General features: G+C 46.6%; 1 protein-coding gene across 4 annotated transcripts in view; it reads left to right on the forward strand.

Moving 5' to 3' along the window:
- The window catches only part of RCL1 (RNA terminal phosphate cyclase like 1), a 60,359-nt gene extending 37,315 nt beyond the window's left edge, over window positions 1-23,044 (forward strand). For 2 of the 4 annotated variants that reach the window (XM_055310847.1, XM_055310849.1), the window contains exons 6-9: window positions 2,167-2,292; window positions 6,515-6,671; window positions 12,156-12,259; window positions 22,268-23,044. In XM_055310847.1, coding sequence (XP_055166822.1) covers window positions 2,167-2,292; window positions 6,515-6,671; window positions 12,156-12,259; window positions 22,268-22,418 — 538 coding nt within the window. In that variant the 3' untranslated portion in view covers window positions 22,419-23,044. Of the gene's footprint in view, window positions 1-483; window positions 689-2,166; window positions 2,293-6,514; window positions 6,672-12,155; window positions 12,260-22,267 lie in introns of those variants that run through there. The other 2 variants (XM_055310850.1, XM_055310848.1) reach the window with 2 other exon arrangements.
- The last annotated feature ends 715 nt before the right edge of the window (window positions 23,045-23,759 follow it).

Below are 23,759 nucleotides of genomic sequence, written 5' to 3' on the forward strand. Positions count from 1 at the left end.
CACCTGGTTTCCGCATCTCAAGGTTGGAAGGAGGAGGGTTGTCTTTGTTAAGTTGCATCTGTTTAATTTTGTATCTCACTTCTGTGACCAGCTTATGCTCACTGGAAGCCCCAGAACTGGCCCACAGGGTCACTGTGAGCATAAGATCAGTTGCTAATGTACCTGAAAGAACTTTGGGAGCCATGAATATTGTGGGATTATATGTCAGAATAGTGATATCCATGCTCTCCTCGGGAGAGTGGGCAGCATTAGGCTCAGAAGGGCAGCACCCACCCGGTCCAAAGGGTATGAAACCCGGGACTGTTTGTCTAAGCTGCTGGTGGTCAAAAGTACATTCTGGACAGAGAGGTGGTGATGTAAGTGGGCCTTGTGTGTGTATTGAAAAATCCTCTTTGCTCTTTCCTCATTTCAGGTTTGTCCTTTGAGTCAAGTCAAATATTTATTGAGTATTTCTGAGTACAAAAATAGGGTATGAGAGTCCTCAGAGAGCTCTACTCTGTACAAAAGCAGAGTCCTTCTTCTTATGAAACATGTGGTCTTGTTGATGAGCAAGGACAGTATGTGTGTAAATGAAGGAAGACATATGGCAAGGCCAGGTGGAGACCATGGGCTGGTGCTGGCTGGAGGGCCTCTGGGAGAATGAGGGAAGGAGGAAGGAAGGCAGTTCAGATGCATCTGGACAGTTTGGGTGAGTAGAGGGGGTGATGGTGCCAGGGTGGGGACAGGCACCAAGCAGACTGCCCGTGAGGCCTGGGAGGCCTGGGCTAGCTAACTGTGGGTTCTTGCTCGTATGAGGAAGATGGATCTTTCAGTGGAGGGTGCAGGATGTATCAGGGAGGGGAGATAGATGCCAGCCAGGTTCTTTGCAGTCGCTGAGCATTTCATTTCTGCAGCTCAAATGAACATTGAATGTGTCATTGACAGTAATTTTTGAACAGTTGGGCTGGAATGGGCAGACCACGCATCTTGTTTTCCTCACTGGATTGCCACGGGGTGTGTGTGTGTCAGAGTAGTGAGAAGATCACATGTTGTTACTTTTCTGTTTCTTTAGCCCTTGACCCCACGTATGTAGCCACCTGTATGTAGCCACCTCTCGACCAAACGTTGCACATTGAAAGTACTCCATACTTATTTTTTGATTTGTGACGTTGAGGGGAGCCAGTCTTTGTAATAAAGTCTAATTTTAGGTAATTGTTTCTACTTCTTTAAAAATCAGCCTTTTCAGGAGCGCCTGGGTGGCTCAGTTAAACATCTGACTCTGGACTTCAGCTCAAGTCACGGTCTGAGGGCTGTGAGATTGAGCCCCATGTCGGGCTCCATGTTGGTTGTGGAGCCTGCTTGAGATTTTCTTTCTGGCCCTCCCAACCCCGTGCGCTCTCTCTCTTTCAAAAAAAAAATAAATAAGAAAATGAAACTCCAGGCTTTTCACTTGAGTTTATGTATCTTCCTCTTCTTCTTTCTAGGGGTGCCCTGGTGTAAAGTGCTAATTACCAATATTTTGATTATAAGGTAATAGCTGTGAGAAGCTTGTAGCATCCACAAATGGAGTAACTGACACTTAAATAATTGAAAATAAGCTCTGTGAGTTGCAACAAACCTGTTAGGTCTTTATAAACAGCTACCATACGCTCTGTCACTAATCTTTTTCTGCTTTTCCTGTCAACACATGGGGGTGGGGTAGATTGAGATTGGCCCATGTGAGCCCCAGTGTGGTATCTCTTCTGGCCTTAGGTTTGCAAAAGAAAGACTCATTGGTTACACCAGTGGGGATGGTCAGAAAACACTTACTTCAAAGGGAGTCTGGCTCATCCCAGACAGGCAGGCTGTTTCTTATTCCAAAATTGGGTTGAGCCATTTCTAGGAGGGGAGGGCATCAGGTAGGAAGTCTAGAGCAGGCTTGAGAACTCTTATTTTATACTCTCCAACTCTCTACTTCTGGGTGTTTTTCATTGTGATTGTTTCATAATAAATTATGGTACAATAATAATAAATGAAAATAACTAAAAATCAAGTTATGGTATTACAAAGGTAAGCAATTAAATACAGCTGGAAAATAGAATGGCGTTAGAAGTCCCATTATATCATATAGTTCCACAAAGAGCCGCTGGCTTCGTAACAGACCTTCCTCTGTCTGGAGTTAATGGCACCCTTAACCGTGGATCACAGGTACTCCGTGCGTGTGTCACCTCAGATGGCAAACCGGATTGTGGATTCTGCAAGGAGCATCCTCAACAAGTTTATACCCGATATCTATATTTACACAGACCACATGAAAGGAATCAACTCTGGGAAGTAAGTGTACATTTTTAGAGCTTATTTCTGCAGCTAACCAAACTTTTTCACACTCCTGTCCTGATTGAAGTGAAAGCTGCCAGGTCTGTGTTGACAGGAAGAGTGATTCCAGAATCAATGTCCTCTTGACTTTCTGCTGTTGTCACCAGCCAGCACCTTTAGAGCACCTGTCACGTGAAAAGCACTGCAGTGGCCAGCGCTGGAGATGAGGGGTCCAGACCCTAGCTGGGAGGAGTTAAAACACAGCTGTTAATAAACAGTGCCTCTGGCTTTAAATCCCATCTCTTCCCACAAAAAATTAAAGCAAACAAGTTCTACTCTGAGTAAATAACAGTTCAGGGGAAAATATCCCTTGTTGGTCTGTGTCAGTCAGCCTCTCTCTCCATCAAGGGGAACAACACCCATAGAGCCAAAGAAAGTTGTTATTGCAGACTCAACTTGGGTTTAGCTAGAGCCTTTGTGGAAAACCTCATTTTAGAAAGTAAAAAGTTAATGATGATATGTGTAATGAAAATACTTGTTCTAGGCTTTGTATATTTAGCAACCAATAAGTTAGGGAAGCAATTAAAAACTAATTTTTTTTTATTATGGAAATGTTACATATACAGAAGAGTTGAAAGGCTAGCCCAGTGAACACTTGGGTGTTAGTCCTACCTGTAGTTAATAGTGACTATTTTGCCAGTTTTACTTTAGTTGTGTGCAGGTTTTCTGTTTTTGTTTTGCTGCATCATTTCAGTGTGAACGACAGTGTCATTATGCTTGGAGTCTGAAGCTTGTAGATTGTGTCTCCTAAAAACAAGAAACATCAGAGATCAGCTGTCGTGGGTTCAGAAATCAGTGTTTTTTTTTTTTTGTTTTTTTTTTTCACTAAGTAGTAGCACAGCCCATCCTTTCTCAGAGCCCTTTCCTCTGAGCTTTCCTTTGACCTCAGCCAAAGAAGGGGGAGACCACAGGAGGGCTGAGCCTGTTAGGGCATTTCTGACCTCTCGAGGCCCACAGGAAAGATGAAGGTGATTCCAGCAACCTGGGTGCAGCTCATGATTGAGAGCAACAGGGTTGGGGGTGTCAGAAGGTACACTTGGGAAAGAATTTGTGTGCAGACCTCTCCCTTTCTAGGTGTTCAGAAAGGTCAGTGATGGTCGCAAACCTTTGGTGTGCTGCTAAGGTATTACCAGCGCTTTCCTCACTCATTTGGTAGGAGTAATAATGCTGGCCAGCATCATTAGGTTGCTGTAAAGATTAAAAGATCACATATGTAAGGCATGAATGCAGTGGCTGGCACACAGTAGGTACTGCAGAGATGCTGATGCTGCTAAGGCCACTCTAGGCCACTCTTCCCTTTTTCTCCTCTTGGCCACTCTCTGGGGAGAGGAGATTGCAGAGCAATGGGGAGCATAGGTAGCAGCAGGAGCTGAGTGGCTTGCTCTCCATAGTGTCTCCTCTGTCTGGCCTCTGGCTCTATAAAGGTGACCAGGAAAGAAGTGGAGCAGGTCTGAAGGCCACGCTGCCCCCAACTGTGGTGCAGCTTTTTATAAAGCCATTGACTCAGCTGACGCTGGTGTGTGGTCCAGTCCCATCCCTGCGAAGGGTAAGTAGGAAGCTCACGTGTGGATCAAGACATGGGCATGATGGAGGTTTGTAGCTCATCAACTCGAAGCCCCACTGAAAAAACGTTACATGTGAAAGCAATGCATGATGTTAGGTTTGTGTTTTCTAAATCTCAAGTTACAGGTGACAAGCATTCTTCCTTCACTGTTAAGGAAATTATGGAGTCATAGTGGGTATTTTCCCTTGATTCTGTGGGGTATCCACATAATGAGGTTTATTGAACTCTGAGACTGAAAGTGTATGATATGTGGCCATGACCTAGAACCTTGGGGACCAGCAGTTCTGAGTGGTCTGTGTCAGCTCTTTGACCAGTATGCACATTTGCCCATTGTCACATTTTGATTCACAGTCAGGACTTTTTTTTTTTTTTTTTTATAATTTTATTTTTATTTTATGATAGTCACAGAGAGAGAGAGGCAGAGACACAGGCAGAGGGAGAAGCAGGCTCCATGCACCGGGAGCCCGATATGGGATTCGATCCCGGGTCTCCAGGATCGCGCCCTGGGCCAAAGGCAGGCGCCAAACCGCTGCGCCACCCAGGGATCCCACAGTCAGGACTTTTAAACAAATCTAATCCTTTACCAATTGGGAAGTTTTGGAAGCTGTCACTTGTGAACTGTACTAAGGCAGATCTTCAGTGAGGTCACCTGGTGACCAGCTGCCTTTTCAGAATTTGAAACAGGCCTGATAACACACACACCCCAGATCGGAGCAGGAAAATTGGAGGAATGCACTAGGGCTTCCTGTGTTCTCTGTTCTGTTTTTTTGTTTTAGAAAAAACAAAGTGGGACAATCTTTATTAAATACAAAGTTTATTGTAATAACTACACACACCTCAAAAACTTCACGTGAATGGAAAAATTTCGGAAGTTCTCGGGAACTCTAGGTTAGCGGGTTAAAGCAGCGACGGTAGCTTATCTTCTAGTTCGGTCTCCCTGTTTTCTACTTTTCTCATTCGTGTGCCACAACCTGGACTGCTGAGCTGGATGCTCTCCTTCCTCCTGGTCCAGGGACTCAAAGGCTACTTGAGATTGTCCCATGGTGTGATGGCTGGGTGGCATGGCGTGAGGTGGTAAAGCATGACTCAGAGCACCCCAGAACCTCTGTTCTCACTCACGCCCTTCCCTTGGCAGGTTTATTAACCCTTGGCTGCATAGACAGCATTTTTTTTTTTCTAAAGAAATTGAGGACCAAGGTAGCTCATATATACATTTTGTAACATTATTTTATAGTTTTTCTGCAACAGGCACTTTGGCTAGTTTTGTGTTGGACACATAGAAAGTGCTTTAGGAACATAAGTGTTGAATTGTGTTAAAGGGGGCATATATATAGTGATTACATGCGGAGTATACTGCTGGGAAGTACATATTTTCTTAAAAGGCACTGGACAAAGTAGATGACTGTGGGATGCCAAACTTGGATATTTTATGGTGAGGTAGTATATTTATTGTCTGTGGACTGATTTTGTTTTGTGCCAAACTGATTGTCACTAAGCTCTGTGAGAGCAAGAACTCTTGTGTTTGCACATGGTGCTCCAGGTCCTGGCTGTGGAAGCTTTCCCCCAAATGTTTGCTGGATGCATGAGTGAATGAGTCCACTATGATTCTGGACAAGAAGGGTGCTAGCTTCTGGCTGTTGGTGGTAGGAACACAACGGAAGAAACACAGTGCCAGCTCATTGGTTATATTAAATGAGATCTGAGCGAGAGATGTTCCTTCAGACGAAGGTCTGTAGGCCCTTTCTGGCTTGCTTGGGACTTTTCGTGACGGGAAACCAGCTTGGTGTTTTGGAAGAAGAGCTGTCATCAGTGGTTTCCAGGCTACGCATACCTTCTGAATTGGTTGAGGGCTGAGTACCGTGGTGGAGAACTTTTGTGGGCTTTGGAGTCTGGAAGATCTGTGTTTGAAATGCATCACGGTCACTTTCTAGCTATGTGGACTTGGTGCTGGTTGCTTAATTTCTCATTTGTTTTTTGTTTTTGTTTGTTTGTTTTTAAAGATTTTATTTATGAAAAAAAAAAAGATTTTATTTATGAGAGATACACAGAGAGAGGCACAGACATAGGCAGAGAGAGAAGCAAGCTTCTTACAGGGAACCCGATACGGGACTCGATCCCGGGACTGGGATTCCGCCCTGAGCCAAAGGTAGATGCCCAGCTGCTGAACCACTCAGGCGTCCCTTAACTTCTCATTTGTAATATGGGGGTGGTAATATTTACTGAGTTGTGGTATCAAAGCCCCTAGCTCAGAAACTGGTGATAAGTAGGTGCTTAGTATCTGGTATTCCTTGTTAATGTTACTTTATATGTCAATTGATCATTATAGACTTTCACAGTAGGATCTTTCACAGGGTAGGGGTGTGCGGGAAAGGAAGGCAGGGCCAACAGGAAAAGCTGTGCCAACTTGTGCAATCTTCCGGTCCTGCCCTGTGTGCTCTCACTAGGTCATTTGTATTTCCAGTATAAGCTAGTAGGAACTCTAGTAGGGCTTGGTGTGGACAGATAGAATGCCATCAAAAAGATGTTTGTCTTCTCTTTTCCTTTTGTGGGTGAATGTGAGCCCCCCACCCCAACTCCCCATTAACCCTACTCATGTCTGTGCCTTTGACTTCCCAGGTCTCCAGGCTTTGGGTTGTCACTGGTTGCTGAGACCACCAATGGCACTTTCCTCAGTGCTGAACTGGCCTCCAACCCTCAGGGCCAGGGAGCAGCAGTGCTTCCGGAGGACCTCGGCAGGAACTGTGCCAAGCTGCTGCTCGAAGAAATCTATAGGGTATGTCCTCAGTCTTTGCAGGTGTGGGAGCGAAGCCATCAGGAAGCAGTTCCTGCTGTTTCTCATTTTCTCCCTTAGCAACTTTCTTCCCTTCCAAGGGCTTAAGCCAAGGAGTTAACTTGTTCCTACCCATTCAGCAGTTTAGCACTAACTAATTTAATGGATTAGGTAAGCTAATCCATCAGTAGAGATCCAGCCCCACTGGTTTGGGATACAGGGCAGGTAAGTTTAATGGGGAGAGGAAGGAACTGGTGGCTTAAAAAAAAAAAAAAAAAAAAAAAAAAATGAAGCATGTTTGGTGGTGATTGGCAGTTGAAGAGCACACATGCCCTGACCAATGCAGGCACTGTCTCTTAATTCCCTGCCTCCCTGCCGTAGGGCAGTGGGGGCTCACTGTTTTCAGATTTTTCAAGAGAAGCTGAAAGTCTGGAGTTGTGTGTGACAAATCAGATAGAAAATAATATCCACAGGCTAGATTTTGTAGCGTGCCCTGGAGCACAGAACAATGTCTAGAGAAGGCAGTCCTGTGTCTGAGCACGGCGGTAGGCACTTGAAAGATCAGAACATGGCGAAAGACAGGACTTTACCAGTTGCCATTCTGCAACTGCAGCTCTGCTGTGGGACACAGCTCAGACCTGTCTGGACCAGCCTGTCCTCCTTGTTGCCCAGAGTCTTTCCTCTGTCAAGCCATATGAACAACATGCCCATGTGCGCACACACACTCACTGTTTCCTGAAGATGGTTGAGGTGAGGGCGCCTGGATGGCTCAGATGGTTAAGCATCTGCCTTTGGCTCAGGTCATAATCCCAGGTCCTGGGATAGAGCCCCCACCTTGGGTGGGAGAGGAATCCCTGCTCAGCGGGGAGTCTGCCTCTCCCTCTCACTCTGCCCCTCCCCCTGCTTATCCACACGCTCTCTTGCTCTGTCAAATAAATGAAATCTTAAAAAAATAAAAGGTTTATTATTTTTTTTAAAAGATAGTTGAGATGACCTAAAAGAAGCAAGGAAGAAATTGGAAGGGAAGGAAGAATGATGGCAGGAAAAAATAAGATGAAGCTGCCTGAAAATATTCTTTAAGATTTCATAGGCTTGATTAGAGGAGAGTCACAAATGTAGCTCCAGGGATCCTTGGGTGGCGCAGCGGTTTGGCGCCTGCCTTTGGCCCAGGGCGCGATCCTGGAGACCCGGGATCGAGTCCTGCGTCGGGCTCCCGGTGCATGGAGCCTGCTTCTCCCTCTGCCTGTGTCTCTGCCTCTCTCTCTCTCTGTGACTATCATAAATAAATAATAAAAATTAAAAGAAAAAACAAATGTAGCTCCAGGAGTTCTGTTACTCTGCACTATCTTTTGCCTTGGTTCCACGTCTGGAAGCTGCAACTTTCCCCTTGACCTGCGGAATCCACTCAGGCTTTGAGGGATGCTTACTTCTCTGCCGTGTAGGCGAGGCCTCATGTTCTGGAACTGAGTACTGGTGAGAACTGTGCTCTGATGGTTTGTTACTGGATGGTGTACCATGTTTGTAAACTGTCCTTTCTCTAGCTCAAGAGCCCTACATCTCTGCATTTGTGTATTTATTCTCGGTTACTAGACTTCTCTCTGGGTCTTTCTGGGACTCTCCTAGGGAAGTTTTGCCCTATTTAAAGCAACAGAAATCACAGGTGAGCCCAGCGAAATAAAACCAGGAAGGCGGGTACAGTGGTGATTTTTCTTTTTTCTTCACTTCTTCCTTTTATCACTGTCATTGATTAATCACTGTGGTAGGGTGATGGCTGGGTCACGGGTATTGATCCTTGTATAGGCCTCATCGAGGGAAACAGCTGACAGACACAATCTACTCTCCCAATCCAAGTCAGCATTCTGGGAAACATGTTATTGGTCACCAGGTGGAACAAGAAAGAATGAACTGTTGCAGAGTTCATTAAGATTTCCAGGTCCTAGATGGCTTTATTTAATGTCCATCTAATTAAAATGAAGACAGAGAAGGTATAACTGTTTTCAGGGGAGTGCTTTCATCTCCTGTGCTCACCATTCAGCTGGAAAGTAGTGGAGGAAGGAACCACCCTGTCACATGACATCCTCCTGGTGGGGCAGTTAGGATCTGGCCTCAGAGTTTATGAGGCTAAGTCAGCCCAAAGTTTGGTGCTAAATTTAGTGACCTTTTTTTCCTTTAATTTTGAAAGACAGGTAGTAACCGGAAGCTGGGGTAAATGATGGAGAGCTTGTTCTGCCTGTGACTTAGTACTGGAGGTTTGCCATCTAGGTGTGTGTTAGGGAAAATCGGATGTTTTATGGGCAGTCCTTAGCCCCTGTTGACGTGTGCAGAGGTCCCTTCCTTGGTCCTGTGGTGGCTGGCAGATCCTCTCCTCTCCCTGACCATGGTGGACGCTTCTATCTATTCCCAGCGGACCTGGGGCCCTGGAAGCATCACGTTATAGAGCTGGCCAGTGGGAGCCACACGCACAGCTGGAGTGTGCATTTTATATCCACGTACATAGCAGATGTTATAGGCCTCTGGGTGAAAGCACAGCCAGCCCATCAGTCCATAAGAGAGAAAACATGCAGTCTGGATTAGGTTATTTCATTTTTTCTTTAAACTCCAGTTAGGAAAAAAATAAAAAATAAAAAATAAAAATAAACTCCAGTTAGGTTCTATTTTATACCATTTTCTTGTGCCTGGACCATGTTTTTTGTCTTTGTTTTTAATCACCAAGAAAACATCCTTTGTATGTCTATGATCTTTAATTTTTAAAAGGATGAAAATGCTTTATGCATTTATGAATAATTTTTTGAAAGATTTTTATTTATTTATTAGAGAGTAAGCACATGTGCAAGCAGGGGAGTGGGGAGGGAGAGGAAGAAGCAACTCCTCCCTGAGCACGGATTCTCATATGGAACTTGATCTCATGACCCCAAGATCATGACCTGAGCCCAAATCAAGAGTTGGACACTTAACCAACTGAGCCACCCCAGCTTCCCTATGAATAACTTTTTTTTTTTTTAAGATTTTATTTATTTGACAGAGAGAGAGAGCACAAGCAGGGGGAGCGGCAGGCAGAGGGAGAGGGCGAAGCAGGCTCCTCGCCGAGCAGAGGGCCTGATATGAGGCTTGATCCCAGGACTCTGAGATCATGACCTGAGCTGAAGGCAGACACTTAACCGACTGAGCCACCCAGGTGCCCCATGAATAATTTTTTATAGGTGTGTGATGTGACGTGGTTTAAATGAGTAATAAAAATCCATCCCTTTGAGGGTGTGGCCTTTTTTTTTTTTTTTTAACCAGTTTTAATCCTCTGGTCTGATCCTTGCTCCATTTATGTCTCTTCAGTTGCCTGGCCCCCTTGGTTCTGTAGCTGCCTCTGAACTGCCTTTCTCGCCTGTTGCCCTCCTTCCTACCACCCACCTCTCCAGCATCTTCTTCAGTTCACATCTCTCCCAGGGACACTGATCTCATTGTTTCACTCCTGTGTTCAGAGACCTCCAGCTTTTCACTTTCCCAGGATAAAGTCAAAACCCAGTTAGAAAAGCCCTACCTCAGTCTGTATTTCTCTCTGCCCGGTAGCTGTCTCGTTCGTCTCCTCCATAGAAAGTGTGCAACCACTTTTCTTTGGCCTTTGGCTGCTCCTTGCTGTCCCTGGCTCCATCCTCCCAGCCCCGTCCTCCTGCTCTTCCTTCTGGGGCCACCTCAGATCCTTGTCCCCAAAGCCTCCCTCGGGTACCAGCTCAGTGACCTCCCTCCTGCCCGCCTTGGCAGCCCCAGTGCCCCCAGCCCCCAGCTACTGTGTAGCGCTGGCTCCCCTTGTATTGTCTCTGTTCCTGCTCCTGTCTCATCTCCGCAGTTAGATCGAAGCCACTTAGTACAGGGTCTGGACCTTGTTCCTTGGGGGTGGCTCCACTTTGCCCTCTGTGGTGTTTGGTGCACAATCTAGCATATTGATTGTGCTAATATATTGTTCCAGCACATCTTAGAAATCAGGGAGAATGGTAGAAAAGCAGCACTGTGGTAAGAAGGAGAGATGGAGGAAAACAGTTGAATTTTAGATAGTTGGGGCAGCTTGGGTGGCTCAGCGGTTTAGCACAGCCTTCAGCCCAGGGCCTGATCCTGGAGACCTGGGATCAAGTCCCGCATCGGGCTTCCTGCATGGAGCCTGCTTCTCCCTCTGCCTGTGTCTCTACCTCTCTCTGTGTCTCTCATGAATAAATAAATAAAATCTTAAAAAAAAATGAATTTTAGACTGTTGTGAAAGGGAGCAAGTTCTGTAAGGCAGAGTTTCGTTGGGCCTCCTGTTCTCCATGGATCACGTTTTCCTTTTCAGATGGAAATATATAAGCTAACACTTCTTGTCTTAGACTTTGCTAAGTGAGATAAATATTGTCCTGTAATATCTCTGGTAGTTTGGGAAGAGCAGTGGGTTTTTGTAAGGCCTAGCTGTAGCATAAAGTCCCTTATTTTCTGACTCCATGGTTACAGGTGAAGTCTGACAGCAGAGAATGGATGTCTGTGCCTGAGAACTCACTTAGTCCCTACCCCACATGCACTCAGAAAAAGGACGGCGCATACCCACAGATGCAGCAGTGGGTGGCTCCCTGTTCCCTTCCCAGTCTGAGAGCTTCGCCTGGGCCAGGCATGTGCCATGCTTAGAAACTGGGTGTCTTACTGTGAGGCTTAAAAAACACATGGAGATCCAGGGTCACCCTGCTTTCACTGTGTACCATGTAAGTTTGAATTGTTTTAAATCAAGTTCTCACAGGTAGGATGATGAGAAATAAAGACACTTTTAAGGGCACAAATATCAACAGCCGTGACGCACATATCTGCAGAAGCAAAATGGCAGAAATGGTGGAGAAATTCAAGAATGAAAGAAGAAAGGCAACCAAAGCAGTTGTGTTCTGATATAGAGGAAAAGGAAGGAAAGATGGGGAAAATAATCTATAAGCAGTGAGAAGTAGTTCTCCAGTGTTAAGGACACACAGAGAGACAGGAAGCTTCTGGAACATGGCCAACAGTTCCTGAGTATAACAGAACGTGTGCATAGGTGAGACCCATGGAAGCTGATGGTCTGTCCACGTCATTAGCCATGGTGCTCCGTGACAGGTCACAGTGTGAGAGCCCTAGGTAATTAACCTTACGTTGCCTAGAACCGATGATGCGTTTTTGCTTGTATGTCCTGCTGCTGCTTTAATTACAAAGGCAAGGTTTCATCCTTCACCAGATGCAATTCAGTAAGCATGGGTGTCTGTTCATTCACATAGTCTCTGCGATTATAGTCGTTTTTATTAACTCTTACTTTCACTCCCTAAAATTAGTTGGTATGAGGATTACTCTGAAAAGAGCTGCCTCCTGTTTTATTACTGCTTGAACTTTGTGGTCTGCTCTTCCGTGGTTCTGATTTTCTGGGTATCTGAGGTTGTTCCTTCCCTCTGGTCTGTTGGTTTTCCATTTTCTGGTTGGTACAATGATTAATCTTTAAAGCATTTGTGTTTACAGGGTGGATGTGTGGACTCAACCAACCAAAGCCTGGCTTTGTTGCTCATGACCCTTGGACAGCAGGATGTTTCCAAAGTCCTGCTGGGACCTCTCTCTCCCTACACGTGAGTTGTTTCCCTTCGGCCTTGCTATTGGTCCAGGTTAATCCTCCAGTTGCACAAAATGACCCCGTGGCTCACGTAGCTTGTCACTGTGAATACCTGCTGGTACCAGTGGTTAAGGAGGCAGAAGTTGTCACCCTAAGCCTGCTGTTGAACAAGGATTTTGCTTTCCGTTCCTTCTTGTAGCTTCATCATACCTGTCTCATTCCCATGTCATCAGAACCACATGATAAATACTGGGCTTTCGTCCATGCCTTCGATTTTGTTTCCAGGCAAACTCCTGGTTCTGTTGCAGCTTGGATTTTGTTATTAGTTTTTTAAATCCCCCTTTTCCTTCACTGTGGCAAGGAGGACCGACCGTCTTTTTATCCAAGAAGGTAGGGTATGAGCTGGCCGGAAAGATGAAGGAAGAGGCAGAGTTTATAGTCATGCTGCTGGACTAGTGGGGAGCTATGATGGTGAGTTTGAGGCCCCGGGTGTCACCCGAAGTTGACTGCTCACAGGGGCTTCTGTCATCAACAGCAGAATAGAGGCAGCCTGTACCACTGACAGGAACAGCCTGTGAGCGCTGACATTGTGTGCAGGCATGTCTACTTAGGTCACTGCCTGATTCTCTGGGCGGCCATGCTGGGCAGAGATGCTCAGGTAGACTCGAGACTGAACTGTCCTTTTTCGGTTATCATGGTACCGATGCTGTATATCTGAAAGGTACAGTACTGTGATAACTGAAGAATGGTGGTGCCATCACGTGGGGAAGGGGCCAGGGCTGCCACGCCTCCCGCCATGGCTCAGGAGCTTGAAAGACATTCTTAAGGAGGCTTTTTTAGGGGGGAGATTGTTTTGGAACAAGTTGTTGGAGGAGAGTCCATTGTGTTAACAGAGGGGGAAGACTGATTAGCAGGAGTGTGCTGAGGACCACGCTGTCTCCCTATAACGTGTGTAAAGTATTTTGCAGCACAGGAAATCTGAAATTGAGTCCATGACACACAAAACACCAGGAATCCGCATGGCTCCAGGCAGCAATTAGAGAGGGGGTCAGGGCTGAGGGGACATTACCCTGAGTGCAGAGATGGGCTTCCCACGGGGAGTTTGCTGGAAGCAGCTCCCTTCCGCTGGTTAGCCGCTCTCACTGCTGCGGCTTCGCTGGCCTCTACTCTGGAGCAGCCAAGGGCCTGGACGCTCACACAGCATGAGGCTGTGTCTAGAAATGTGTGTGGTCGTCGGGCATGGGGTTTGGCAGAACAGTATGTGAAAAATGGAATGTATATTTTTATTTTTCCTTGACAGTTTTTTTTTTTTTTTTGCTTTTGGAGATTTTTTTTTTTCTTCATTTGGCTCTGGGGCCTTTATATTATAATCTTTTCAAGTCCGCAGTCCGTGGAGATAGTCAAGATGCGACTGGACATTTTTAAAAGTTCCTGTGTCCTCCTCAACTCACTCCTCACCAGACATTAATTGCAGTGTCCTATCCTGTCCTCCAGAGACCTTACCTAAAATTACAGCGTCTCCTGGGAAAACGAAGTGGTCTGATCTGAATAGAGCTTTAGAGGAGGAGACAAATTGCAAAATTATGTGTTTTGAGACTTGCGGCTAGGCCTTATAGGATATTTGTCCTCTGGATTACCTGCGTCCCAGGGCTTCACATAAAAGGAGGCTGCCATGGGGTGGGAATGGGCAGCCTGGCACAGGGTTGGGGGTTTGGGAGCTTATCTTTGGAAGCTGTATCTGTTTGGCACCCTTTTTGCTGTTTATCACCATGGAAGGTTCCAGTAGGCCAGAATGATGAAGGGGCCCGATAAACGAGTTAATATTGTATTTGCGTACAGTGAATGGGGGAAAGGAACAGAATCCATAATCAGGACGATCATACTTGGGGGAACCATTTGTCCTTGGATTTAAGAGCTTTTGAGATCAAACCATCACACTTATTTTTATGAGCAGTTAAAGTCATAAAAAACCTGTTCTCTGCACCATCAGGTTTCCAACGAAAACCAGAAGCAAGACCCTCCTTGGTTTAAAGAACTTTATTCTGACACTTCACACATTTTGATTTTTATAAATAGCTTTTCAAATGTCTGTTTACAGAGCACTGGGATTAAGGAGGATGTTTTTTCTTGCAGTGTTGCTTTCAAATCCTTTCTGGAAAAAAGGGTCTCTGTGTACTTACCTTCTTTTCCTCTTCCCTCTGTCTTCAGGAGATTGCTGCTAGTGGTTTTCTGTATTACTTGAAAACCTCTGTCTGTATGTGTGAAATTCTTCAGGAAGGCTGGAGAGATTTTTTTCAGTAGAATAAAATAGTATTGGATGGCATGCTAGTATGTGTGGAATCTATTTCTGTTGCATTTATTGAATTTTAGATGGTTAGTTGGTGACAGTGGTTCTGCCTTCCCCTCAAAAAGCTTAACTTCAGAGGTTAGGGGAGGATTTATACTTCATTTAAAAGCATGGTGAAAAAAAAAATGAAAAAAAAATAAAATAAAAAATAAAAAAAAAAAGCATGGTGAACAGCAAGAAAAATAAATCTTAATGAGCGTCTTATTTTTTTAAAGATTTTATTTATTTATTTGACAGAGAGAGAGTGTGCATAAGTAGGCAGAGCAGCAGGCAGAGAGAGAAAGCAGACTCCTCGCTGAGCAGGGGGCCCAATACAGGATTCCATTCCAGGACCCTGGGATCATGACCTGAGCTGAAGCTTAACTGACTGAGCCACCCAGGTGCTCCTAATGAGCATCTTAATTAGCACTTTTGGAAATTGTTCATGATTGGAGGCTGCAGTCACCAGAGCATGGTGCATTCTGCGGGTGCACAGGCCTTAGGGTCCTGCCTACCTAGATTTCAGTTCTGGCTCTGTCCTGGAGCTCGGGAGACTATGGATTAGGCATGGAGCACCTCTGAGCATCTGTCTCGTCACTAGAGATGGTGAATGGTCCTGAAGTTGTGGGTTTTTAGAGATGGAGTGAGGCTTGATTGGAATCGGGTACTCCGCCCTCCTGGTGTGCACTGCGCCTCACAGAGCTCCGCTGATGCCAAATGCTGGGGTTCCTGCCTAGGCATCCCCTCAGCCTGGGAGGCTGGGTTTCCTGGTGAGGTCACTTTGGACACCAGGAGGCTTAGTTAACTTGGTTTGGGTGTTCTCGGGCCTGAAGTCAATGTAAATTGTCCACTTGGCTATTTCTAAATCTGTATTCATTATGACCAACTTCCTGCAGTCATGTTACTAAATAAACCACACATATCTTTTTTTTTAATTTTTTATTTATTTATTTATGATAGTCACACACACAGAGAGAGGCAGAGACATAGGTAGAGGGAGAAGCAGGCTCCATTCACCGGGAGCCGGACGTGGGATTCGATCCCGGGTCTCCAGGATCGCGCCCTGGGCTAAAGTCAGGCGCTAAACCGCTGCGCCACCCAGGGATCCCAAACCACACATATCTTATTTACTATTCCCAAGAATTCTGTAGGGTCAGTTTATTTAATGAACACTTAACAGGGTTTACTGTTGTCCAGGTGTTGTTTTAGGTGCTTTAAAAAGACGAACTCACTTAGTTTTCATGATAACCCTATGAGGGCGATAGAGGCAGGTAGGTATTTATTCTTCATGCTCCATTTTACAGGTGAGGGGGTTGAGGCATGGAGAGGTCGAATCATGTGCCCTGGGGAACACAGGTCAGCCAGTGGGTTCTGACCAAGAGTCTCGTCCAGAGTCCTTGCTTCCCTGACCCATAGTGCTCTTGTGTAAGACCTGGGATTCCGTCCATGTTGCTGTACTCCAGACACCTCCCTGCCTCAGGCTGGGTGCCATGCTACATCTTTTCAGAGAGTCCTCGTTTCAAATTCTGCTGTAAAATGATCTCTGTCTATCTTTAGTTAGAAGTCTAAAATAAACCATGCCACTTTGTTTTTTCTCTCACTTTAATAAATGACCTTTTTCCAGTGCTTATGAAGTCTGGGGAGCAAGAGCCCAGTGTCCTTGCTGAGAGCGCCCGGGGTGGGGGGGACTGTTGGTTCCCCCAGTCTGCAGCACCGAGGGGGAGAACACCAGGCTGCTCAGGCTCCCTTGCTTAGCTGCAGCCTGCAAGCTTCTGCAGCCCCCTCTGCCTTCCATCTGCGGAGTGCTTGAAGTCCCGTGAAGCCCTGTCACTCTTACTACGCTTTTTACCCCAGGATGTGTTTGGCATATGGGAAAAGCAAGTGATAGCCTAACTTTTTAGATGAAAATGGTGAAGTAGTTAAATCCGGTTATAAAGGCAGCAGGAAGCAGAGAGTTAGGCTAGGGGAGATGTGGGTCCCAGACCGAGTTCGGTGAACTCACTGTGAGCATTCATTCTTGGAACAGAGGTCAGTGGGCTTTGGGAAAGCCACTGTCTGGCAGGAAAAGCACCACCGATGTATTTTTTTAAAAGCTGGCGTGTCATGACTATGGGGCCTCATTGAGCAGATTGTCTTCCCACCCCCTGAACCTTCCCCTCCACTTCCAGAGCAAGGCCCTAGGCCTCAGAGGCAGGTAACCCTAGTACCGAAGTGGTTTTGGTGGAGCAGGAGGTGGGGACCCCCTGTTGGGTTTTGTGTCCTTGGAGCTGCTGAGAGAGGGCTCCCCCTCTCAGGATGCTGTCATCCTGTCTGTGTCAGGCTTTAGAAGGATGACCTGGTGAGAGGGCAGTGGTTAAGGGGTGGGCCGGGCCCCCTGAAAAGTCCCGGGCAGTCGGGTTCAATGGGCAAGTGACCATAAGCCCAGTGGCCTTCCCCTGTTGACTAACAGTGTTGGTGGGAACAACCCACTCTTTGAAAATACATAAGAAAAATTATCTCTGTGCTCTGGAATTCTCTGAAAGCTGCTCGTCAGAGGGACTAAAGGCTAAAAGTAGGTTGTTTTCGGTTTTGTTTTTTGGAAAACAAATCGTTTTTTCCTGAACAACAAAAAAGCTAAAGATACAGTTGTTTAAAGCCAGGAGTTCAAACCCTTCACACAGGAGCTGAATAGAAAGAGTTCCAGGTGCCTAAAATAAAATGATCTGCACTGTTCAGGTCATCCCTATGCTCCACCGAGGGCCAGAGTCACTGTCAGCGCTACACAGGTCTGCTTTCTGTGTGGCTCTGTGCTTGTGTCCAAGGAGCAGGGGCCACAATGCAGTGAGGTGCTGGGGAGGAGGGAGAGGCAGGGGTCAGTGTGGGCTGGGGGGGGTAGGGAGGAGCAGAGGGCAGTGGGTGGAGGGAGCAGTGTGGTGCTGGGGGCATGGGAAGGGGCGGGGGACAGTCGCCTGGGGGGGTGGAAAGGGGCAGGGGGCAGTGTGGGCTGGGGGTGGGAAGGGGCAGGGGGCAGTGTGGGCTGGGGGGTGGGAAGGGGCAGGGGGCAGTGTGATGCTGGGGGCATGGTTAGGGGCAGGGGGCAGTGTAGTCCCAGCGCGGAGTGGTGGGGAAGGGTGGGGATGTAAACTGGGAGGTAAGGTCGTAGGTGGGGCCACAGCCCAGGGGAGGGCTGGCCTCAGCGCCCAAGTGAGGTGCTGAATTCCTTCAGGAAGGGTATGTTGGTCCAAGGTTCTTTCTCTGTTTTGGGAGAGTGGGAGGGGGTGGGTGCATGGAAACCTCCTGTCAGTCCCCCACGCAGACTTCCTCAGACAGGCAGAGGGGCTGGCTGAACAGCTTGTGAGATGTGAAACCAACTTTGCTTTTCCTCGCCTTTCCAAAGGCTACAAACACCTGAGGCTGCAAATACATGGGCTGTACACTCAGCTTGTGTTTCTCCATCCTCGTCGGGGAGCTGGGGGCACACAGAGGCCCCTGGGGGTTCTGCCAGCTGCAGAGGGTGTGTGGGGTTTCCAGCACAGTCCACCGATTGACACAGCATGGCAGGCTGAGGTTGGGGAGGCTGGGGAGGTAGGAAGGTTGGGAAGCGGGAAGGTTGGGAGGTGTGAGAGGCTGGGGAGGCTGCAGAGGTGAGGAGGCTGGGGAGGTGGGGAGGCAAGTATGCCCCTGCTGGAGCCCAGGCCCACAGAACAGCTGTTTCTCCTCGGAGCACAACCAGGGGGAGCGATGGTGGTTTGCTGCCAGCTGGAAGCTTGGCCCGCAGATGTAAATTGTAGGTTTTGTGTGTTTGTTTTCTCCCCTGGGACAGGGTGGGGGACGTGGTAAGGCGGGGCAGAGAGTGAGACACTGCAGATTTCAGTTGGCAAGGAAGGCAGGGGAGGATCCGGCTTACTTCACTGCTGAGGATGGGGACGTGCCTTGTCAAGGTCCCGAGACCTCAGCACTGTTCCCCAGCTGCTGGAAGAGCACCTGCAGGGGAAGTGGACTTCGTGGTAGACACGGTCTTTACCCTGGAGGGGCTCTAACTGTGAGTGGGGGGGGGACAGAAGCAGTAATTATAGACACCGTGAGCAGAACCAGGAATGCTGGGGAACCAAAGGCTGTTCCATAGGAGAGGTGCCCAGGGGATGTGACGTGTGGGGGGGGACAGAAGCAGTAATTACAGACACCGTGAGCAGAACCAGGAATGCTGGGGAACCAAAGGCTGTGCCCAGGGGATGTGACGTGTGGGGGGGGACAGAAGCAGTAATTACAGACACCGTGAGCAGAACCAGGAATGCTGGGGAACCAAAGGCTGTTCCATAGGAGAGGTGCCCAGGGGATGTGACGTCGCAGATGGAGATGGAGAGGGAGCGGGGAAAGTGAGAGACGTTTCTATGAGCCTGCCCTAGCACCAGAACTACTGTCCAGGGTACCTGCTGTTTCTTCTCTTAGCCCCTGGTGTGCTGGTCACCAGCCAGATGGGGTGCTGGCTTATTCCATCCCCTTTGCTCTCCTCTGGAGATGGAAGGACAGAGGGACAGAAGGGGTGGGAAGTTCACCGCAGCGGGCTTCCTGCTCATTTGGGTACATGCTGCATGAGGGCGGAAGCCAGGTTCAGTACTTCTGAATTTCCCAAACATTTCATATATTTATTCATTTTAAATAGCTGGATTGAGATAGAATTCACATACCACCCACTTTACCCATTTAAAGTACACAGTTCAGGGGCGTGTGGGTGGCTGAGTTAAGCGTCCAACGGTTTCTGTTTTGGCTCAGGTCATGATCTCAGGGTTGTGGGATTGAGCCCCATGAGGGCCCCCACTCAGGTGGGGCCCTCTGCCCCTGCCCCTCCTACACACACGTGCGCACTCTCTCAAATAAATAAATCTGAAAAAAAATAAAGTGTACATTTTGTTGGTTTTTAGTATATTCACCAAGTTGTGTAACCATAACCACAGTTTTAGAACAACTATAATTTGAGAACATGTTCACCACCATAGGAAGAAAAACGCTTTGCACATTCATAGTGGTTCCCTCTCCTTCCCACCCACCCCCCACCCTGGCCCTGGGCAACCACTGATCTGCTTTCTGCCCCTATGATCCCCCTCTTCTGCACATTCTATATAAATAGACTCCTACAACATGGGGTTTTTTGTGACTGGCTTCTTTTACTCAGCATGTCTTCAAAGTGTATCCTGCTGTAGTGTATGTCAGTACTTCACTCCTTTTCAAGGCTGAATAATACTCCATTGTACGGACACTCCGCATTTTGGTTATCCATTCTTTGCTTGATGGGCATGTGGATTGTTTCTGCTTTTCTAGCTGTTATGAATAATGTTATCACGGATGTTTGTGTCAAGCTTTTGTGTAGGTGTAGGTTTCATTTCTCTTGTGTGTCTACCTCTACCTAAGAGGGGGATGATTGGATCATGTGGTATATCCTGATTTAATAGTTAACTGCCAGACTGTTTTCCACAGGCCACACTGTATTAACATTCCAACCGCAGTGTTGAGGGGTCTGATTGCTTCCCATCCTCACCCAGACATGTGAGGTCTCTCTTTTTGATTGTAGCCGTTCTGAGGGGTGTGAAGTGGGATCTCTTAGTGGTTTTGGTTTTCACTTCCCTAATGACTAAAGATGTTGAGCATCTTTTCAGATCCTTTGCCTGTCTTTAGTTGGATTATTTGGCTTTTTTAATATTGAGTTTAGAGTTCTTTATATATTCTTAATGCCAGACTCTTATCAGATACATGACTTGCAAATATTTTTTTTTCATCCTGGGAGTTGTGGATCCCTTTGTGGATCCCCATCCTTTTTTTTATTTCCTTGATAGTGTTTGTTGATGCACAAAAGGTTTTAATTTTGGTGAAGTCCGATTTACCTGTTTTTTCTTTTATCACTGTGCTTTAGGTGTTGTATTTAAGAAACCAGTGTCTAGCCTAAGATCGTGAAGATTTTCTCCTGTGTTTCCTTCTGTGAGTTTCATGTTTTAGCTGTTAAATTGAGGTCCTTAGTCCATTTTGAGTTAATTATTGTGTATGATGTGAGGAAAGGGCCCAGCTTCATCGTTTTGCCTGTGTAATTGTTTCAGCAGCATTTGTTGAAAACATTGTTCTTTCCCCATTGAATTATCTTGGCACCCTTTTTGAAAATCAATTCACCATAAATGTGTGGGTTTATTTCTTGACTCTCAGCTCTTTCCCATTGGTCTTTATGTCCAGAGGCAGTATTTTGAGACCTCCTCAGGTGATTCCATGTGTAGGCAGGACTAGAACCATCTGGCTAGGGTTGGGAGTTTGGATGTTTCAGTTGGGAGGCAGCAGGATATAGGGTTGCTGGATCCTTCGTCATAGAGAGCCAGCCCATTTGTTTTTAACTAAACCAGTGTTCCCAAACTTGCCTGATGAAGAATCACCAGGGATACTTGTTACAGTCGATTTCTGGGGAAGACACTGGGGAGATGGCCTGGTTAAGGGATGGGGAGGGGCCGTCTTTGTGTTGGCCTGTGCTTTCAAGCTCTACTATGTGGACCCTTGCCCCCTACCAGTTGTTAGTTGAGTAGAACCTTTCAGGAACTTGTGTGTTTAATGAATTCTCTAGGGGAATCTTATGGTGGGCCAGCTGAGGAGACACTGAATCAGCTAGGCCCAACCTATAGAAGCCTGCTTACCTGTGCCATGGTCCCTCCATAGAATTGCTGTTCCCACAATGATGTTGGGATGGGACATCATTCTTTTTTTTTTTTTAAGATTTTTATTTATTTATTCATGAAAGACACACACACACACACACACACAGAGAGAGAGAGAGAGAGAGAGAGAGAGAAAGAGGCAGAGGCACAGGCAGAGGGAGAAGCAGGCTCCATGCAGGGAGCCCGACATGGGACTCAATCCCGGGTCTCCAGTATCAGGCCCTGGGCTGAAGGTGGCGCTAAACCGCTGAGCCACCCGGGCTACCCCATCATCCTGTCTTAAAGGAGATGACGAGGAGCAGCCCTGTGAAACTCCTTGTCACGTTTACCCTGAGCCCCTCCCTGCCCACCTTGTCTAATATGCCTGCCACACACACACAAATACTGTTAGACCCACATTTCTTCACATGTCCCTGCCTTGTTTACTTGATTTAAATTTCCATAGTACCTTTAAAGAGTATTGAACTTGTCCACCCCACTAGATTGAAAACTTCCTGAGACACAAGGGATTTTTTTTGTTGATTGCAACATCCTCAGCACCAAGAACAGTGCTTGGTACCTAGGACACACTCAGTAAACGTGTGTTGAATGAATAGAAAGATTTTATTGAGGTTGAGAAGCGAAGAAATCTGCTTTTGGCATCTGCTTGGTCTTACATCATGATGCTGTGAGTCACAGGAATACGTGTTTCTCTATGTGAGCTGCTCAAAGACTAATGCTGGATTTATGTCCACTTGAACTGCTCGGGGCCTAATGACTTATGTGTCATGTACTAACCTCAGACCTTTTAAAAATTAATTTATCTTGTATTGTGTGAATCTCTGTAAGCTCTAAATCACCTTTGGAAACTGACAAGCTGTGAATAAATACTATTTAATGAGGAGTTCTTAATGAGGAGTTCTTAATTTCAGATATTCTTGATCTGTGGAAGTGAAGGCTTGGGTTCTAGGTGGGGGAAGGAGAACTTTTTTTGAAAACAGAATTCCTTTTTCATTCCTTCCTTGTTTGTTGTTGTTGTTTTCCTTTTTAGGATAGAGTTTTTGCGACATTTGAAGAGCTTTTTCCAGATTATGTTTAAAATTGAAACCAAGCCATGTGGCGAAGAACTCAAGGGTGGGGATAAAGTGCTGATGACCTGTGTTGGCGTCGGTTTCTCCAACCTTAGCAAGACTCTCAAGTGATACTCTTACAGATAAGGTCCCAGCGCCTACAAACAAAGCAGAAGTTGCCATGGACACCCAAAGAGTCAAGCCCAGATTCATCCAGAACAGGATATGCTCTTATATTAAGGATTTGTTAATTCTCTGTTTAAAAAAAAAAAATCAGAATATTTAAAAAAAGACATCTCTGTATCATGTGGTTTCTAGCCTTTTCTGCGGTGGCACTGACTTTCCTCAGGAAGCCCATGACGAGCACTCCCTCCCTTGGCTCACTTGGATGAAGAGTGTGCCTTCAGAACAACCTCACACCTGCATTTCAGCAGTGCCTCCCCGGTCTTCATCCCTGAGCTTCTGTTGTTGGCTGTTTTCCAGACCTGTGGAGTCTCTTGCTGTTCTTCCTGTAAGGACTGACCACTTTGAGCCTCGCTTTCTGTATGGGGATTAAATGAGATAACAAGTGGAGTGCACAGCTATGCACTCGCCAGAATGAGATATGGAACTAATTTGTCCCCTCATCTGCTGAATGGACTGACATCTTGGATACGGGTGCCGCTCCCTGTCTGATTCACCATATGAATCTATGGGGCCGTGTGTGCCTGGGGAGGGCAAGGGTCAATTAAAGTTATGGGATATTTTCTATATCTAAAGTGTGCAATACATTGTCTTATTTTATCTTCATGATAGCTCTGCGATACAGATTTTACTATATTCTTAAGAAAATTCAGAAAGGGTATTTTATTCCTTTGAAATTTATAATGTGAAGACATTAGATCTCCTGGTTTAAAGTCCTGTATGTAATAGTGTCAGAGTCTGGAATTTGACCCTACTTGCCAGCTACTCAGTCAGATTATTGCTGTTCCGTGGATGCTAGTGGAAGACCTGCAGATCTTGGGTCAGAGACACTTTGTTACCTGGAGCACAGCAAGCAGCATGAGCTTCATGTTTGTATCAGGTTTCCCCTGTCCCCCAAGCCCCACAGTGGTGACGTGGGGTGGGGAGGGGGTGGCCCAGGCAGATGCTGAGTGTGCCAGTGGGTTTGCATCACAGCCAAGGAGTCTGCATGCTTGGGGATTCCACCTCTTCCAGCAAGCCTGCTCTTGGTTCCAGATGGAGGCATTACTGCATCCCTCAGGACTGCTCGCTGTGAACACCGTTACGAGAAAGAAAGGGCCCAGGGAAAAGCCTCTCGAGCAAGAACATGCAGGAACACTTGGCCCATGGTGGGTTGCCCCTGACAACCGGCAGAGTCTATATTTGCTGTGTGTACGGGGCTGCGGTTGACAGGAAGGAGAAGATCTAATTCTTTCTTTTATTTTTTTGTGAATATTTTATTTATTTGTTTGAGAGGGAGGGCACAAAATA

Source organism: Nyctereutes procyonoides, unplaced genomic scaffold (assembly GCF_905146905.1).
Source record: "Nyctereutes procyonoides isolate TBG_1078 unplaced genomic scaffold, NYPRO_anot_genome, whole genome shotgun sequence".
Classification (NCBI taxonomy): domain Eukaryota; kingdom Metazoa; phylum Chordata; class Mammalia; order Carnivora; family Canidae; genus Nyctereutes; species Nyctereutes procyonoides.